The 3,602-nt window shown below is 41.6% G+C and overlaps 1 protein-coding gene across 1 annotated transcript; it reads left to right on the top strand.

Moving 5' to 3' along the window:
• Nucleotides 1–585: 585 nt before the first annotated feature.
• On the top strand, nucleotides 586–2,097 carry LOC141271459 (protein FAM200C-like). The gene has a single exon (XM_073681530.1). It carries the CDS (start codon nucleotides 586–588, stop codon nucleotides 2,095–2,097), a length of 1,512 nt encoding a protein of 503 aa, XP_073537631.1.
• The last annotated feature ends 1,505 nt before the right edge of the window (nucleotides 2,098–3,602 follow it).

The following is a 3,602-nucleotide window of genomic DNA, read 5'->3' as shown; positions in this document are numbered from 1 at the left end:
AGAAAGAAGCTTATCCTGAAAACGCGCATCGGGGCCTGCACTACACCCTCAAGTTATATCTTCCTTTTCTTGCACTGATGCAGTTGAATCTTGATATTTCTAGTGTATACTTTATACCCTGTCTGATATCTCTCTGCACTATGTTAAGCACTTTTTCTGCATACTACTGATTTTTTTAAATCTTTCTCCATGATTTCATAACTTTTTTTTGTAACTTTGTGTCTAGTAGGACTTAATGTTCACTTAAGCAGGATTTAATGTCCGCTTAGATTCTATGCTGTTTAGTCACATTGCACTTTATTTGATCTAAATTTATTTGGAGATGGTTCATATAATTTGATATGCAGACTTCCATTGCACTAGCCCAGTGGTTCTTAACCGGGGTTCTATCGAACCGTAGGGGTTCGGTGAGTCGGTCTCAGGGGTTCGGCGGAGCCTCTGCCACGGAGGTCAAGACACACCCGACTCATTAAGTAAATTCGTGATGACACGCCCCGCTTGGCCATCACTTGCCGCAGATGATCACATTACATAAATTGGCCAATCAGTGCTGCGGGGAATTTAGTGTGCACAGTAATCCATACTATGTCGAGCGAAAAAAGAAAGTGGTCGGACGAATATTTACAACATGGATTCACATGTATCATGGAACGTGATGTAAGTCAGCGTCCTATCTGCATGATTTGCAATGCCAAGTTGAGCAACTCTAGTCTCGCACCGGCAAAACTGAAGGAACACTTCTTGAAGCTGCATGGAGATGGGGAATACAAGAACACAACGCTTGCTGAATTCAAGGTGAAAAGAGCCAGATTCGATGAAAGGGCCACTCTGCCTGCTCTTGGATTTGTACCCGTGAACAAACCGATCCTCACCTCATCGTACGAAGTTGCTTACCTGATCGCAAAGCAGGGCAAGCCGCACACCATCGGTGAAATACTCATAAAACCAGCAGCGTTAAAGATGGCGAATCTGATACTCGGAACAGCGTCCAAAGGTAAATTATCCCAAATTCCTCTTTCAAATGACACCATCAGTGACAGAATAGAGTGCATGAGTAAAGACATCTTGGCTCAAGTAGTCGCAGATCTAATTTCAAGTCCGGCAAAATTCAGCCTTCAACTCGACGAGACCACAGACGTTTCTAATCTAAGCCAGCTTGCTGTTTTTGTATGCTATGTGAAAGACAACATTATAAAAGAAGAGTTTTTATTTTGTAAGCTTCTTACAACAACAACTAAGGCAGCCGATGTGAAGAAGCTTGTGGATGACTTCCTCAGAGACAACAATCTTTCATGGGATATGGTTTCTGCAGTTTGTACGGACAGAGCTCCAGTCATGCTGGGAAGAAAGTCTGGTTTTGGTGCGCTAGTAAAAGCCGATGCACCACACATCATTGTTACGCATTGTATTCTGCACAGGCATGCGTTGGCAACAAAAACCTTGCCTCCAAAAATGGCAGAAGTATTAAAAACTGTAGTGGAATGTGTGAACTATGTGCGAAATAGTTCTCTGAGGCACCGCATCTTCAGTGAGCTGTGTAAAGAAATAGGCTCTGAATTCGAGGTACTCCTGTACCATTCTAATGTTCGGTGGTTATCCCCGGGACAGGTGCTGAATCGTGTTTTTGCCATGCGTGTGGAATTAGCCCTGTTTTTGCAAGAGCACCAACATTGTCATGCAGATTGCTTCAAAAATCCTGAGTTCATTTTCATTTTAGCGTACGTGGCTGATATATTTGCAGCTCTAAATCATCTCAATCAGCTGATGCAGGGTGGTGGAGTCAACATCATGGAAGCAGAAGAAGACCTGAAGGCTTTTAAAAAAAAACTACCATTATGGAAACGACGAACAGAGAACAATAACTTCGCAAACTTTCCCCTTCTGGACGACTGTGTAAGTAAGATCGAAGATGTGTCTGGAATTGGAGACATTTCTGTATCCATGGAACTGAAGCAAACAATTGCCACGCACTTAGATGAGCTTGGAAAGTCTCTCGATGGATATTTCCCTACAAGGGAGTCATATCCAGCATGGGTGAGACAGCCGTTCACGTTTGCTGTTGAGACAGCAGATGTCAATTATGAATACCTCGACTAAATCATTGAAATACAGCAGAGCCAGGTTCAACAGTAACTCTTCAGAACAACAACACTCTCAATGTTTTGGTGTCGACAGTTGGAAAAGTTCCCAATTATTGCTAAGAGCCCTGGAATTTTTTATACCATTTGTTACAACATATCTCTGGGAACAATCCTTTTCGAGGATGCGGGACATAAAAACAAAGAAAAGGAACAGACTTTGCTGTGAAAATGACATGAGAGTAGCACTTGCCAAGGTGAAGCCACTAAAACATTAAACTTTAGGAGGGCGAAGTTTGATCAGCTGAAAGAAAACCTTCATCTTATAGACTGGGACAAAGTTCTTAATCAAGGAAATACGAATAGTAAATGGGAAACCTTCAAAAGAATTCTGAATACTCAGTGCGAGAGGTATATACCGTATGGGAATAAAAGGGCCAGAAATAAGAGGAAACCAATATGGTTGAATAAGAACGTAAAAGGGGCGTTAAATAGCAAAAAAGAGGCATTCAAGAGATTAAAACAGGAAAACAGTAAGGAGGCACTAATGTGTTACAAGGAAAAAACGAGAACCTGCAAAAAACAAATAAAAATAGCAAAGGAGGAAACAGAGAGACGTATTGCTAGGGAAAGTAGATCAAATCCCAAACTGTTCTTTACGTATATAAATAGTAAAAGGATTAAATCGAATAATATTGGACCAATAAAAAGTGATGAAGGCAAAATCATAGAGAAAGATGAGGATAAAGCTAATCTATTAAATACATTTTTTTCGTCAACTTTCACAAAGGAAAAAGAACTAACAGGCGAAATGAGAAGTGACAAGCTTAATCCTCCACTAAGTATGACAAATCTAACCCAAGCTGGGGTACAGAAACGCCTCAGTAACATTAAAATAAACAAATCACCAGGACCTGATGGCATACACCCACGGGTACTAAGGGAACTAAGTAATGTGATAGACAGACCGTTATATCTTATATTTAAGGACTCTGTTGAGACTGGGTCTGTACCACTTGATTGGCGACAGGCGAATGTAGTGCCAATATTCAAAAAGGGAGCAAAAAGTGACGCCGGAAACTATCGGCCGGTGAGTCTGACGTCCGTTGTGGGCAAAATTTTGAAGGCTTTATTAATGAGGCAATCATGGAGCATCTTGACGCTAATAATCTATTAACCCCGAACCAACATGGATTCATGAGGAATCGCTCCTGCCAAACAAACCTGATTGACTTCTACGAGGAGGTTAGCTCTCGAGTAGATCAGGGGGAACCAGTGGATGTCGTGTATCTCGACTTCTCAAAAGCGTTCGATAGCGTGCCACATAATAGGTTGGTATACAAAATGAGAATGATGGGGCTGGGGGAAAATGTCTGCAAGTGGGTAGCTAACTGGCTAAAGGATAGAAGGCAGAGGGTGGTTATAAATGGAATATACTCAGATTGGGTAAGCGTCACTAGTGGGGTACCACAGGGGTCTGTACTAGGCCCAATGTTATTTAATATCTTTATTAACGACATAGTC

This window comes from Phyllobates terribilis, unplaced genomic scaffold, assembly GCF_046119375.1.
Source record: "Phyllobates terribilis strain yellow unplaced genomic scaffold, ASM4611937v1 Scaffold_5__5_contigs__length_657084704, whole genome shotgun sequence".
In the NCBI taxonomy this organism is placed as follows: domain Eukaryota; kingdom Metazoa; phylum Chordata; class Amphibia; order Anura; family Dendrobatidae; genus Phyllobates; species Phyllobates terribilis.
Note: the sequence above shows the minus strand (reverse complement) of the source record. Positions and strands in the feature narration are given on the sequence as shown.

What these genes read in the sequence shown, in the direction of transcription:
- LOC141271459 (XM_073681530.1), top strand. Translation starts at nt 586, where the DNA reads ATGTCGAGCGAAAAAAGAAAGTGGTCGGACGAATATTTACAACATGGA.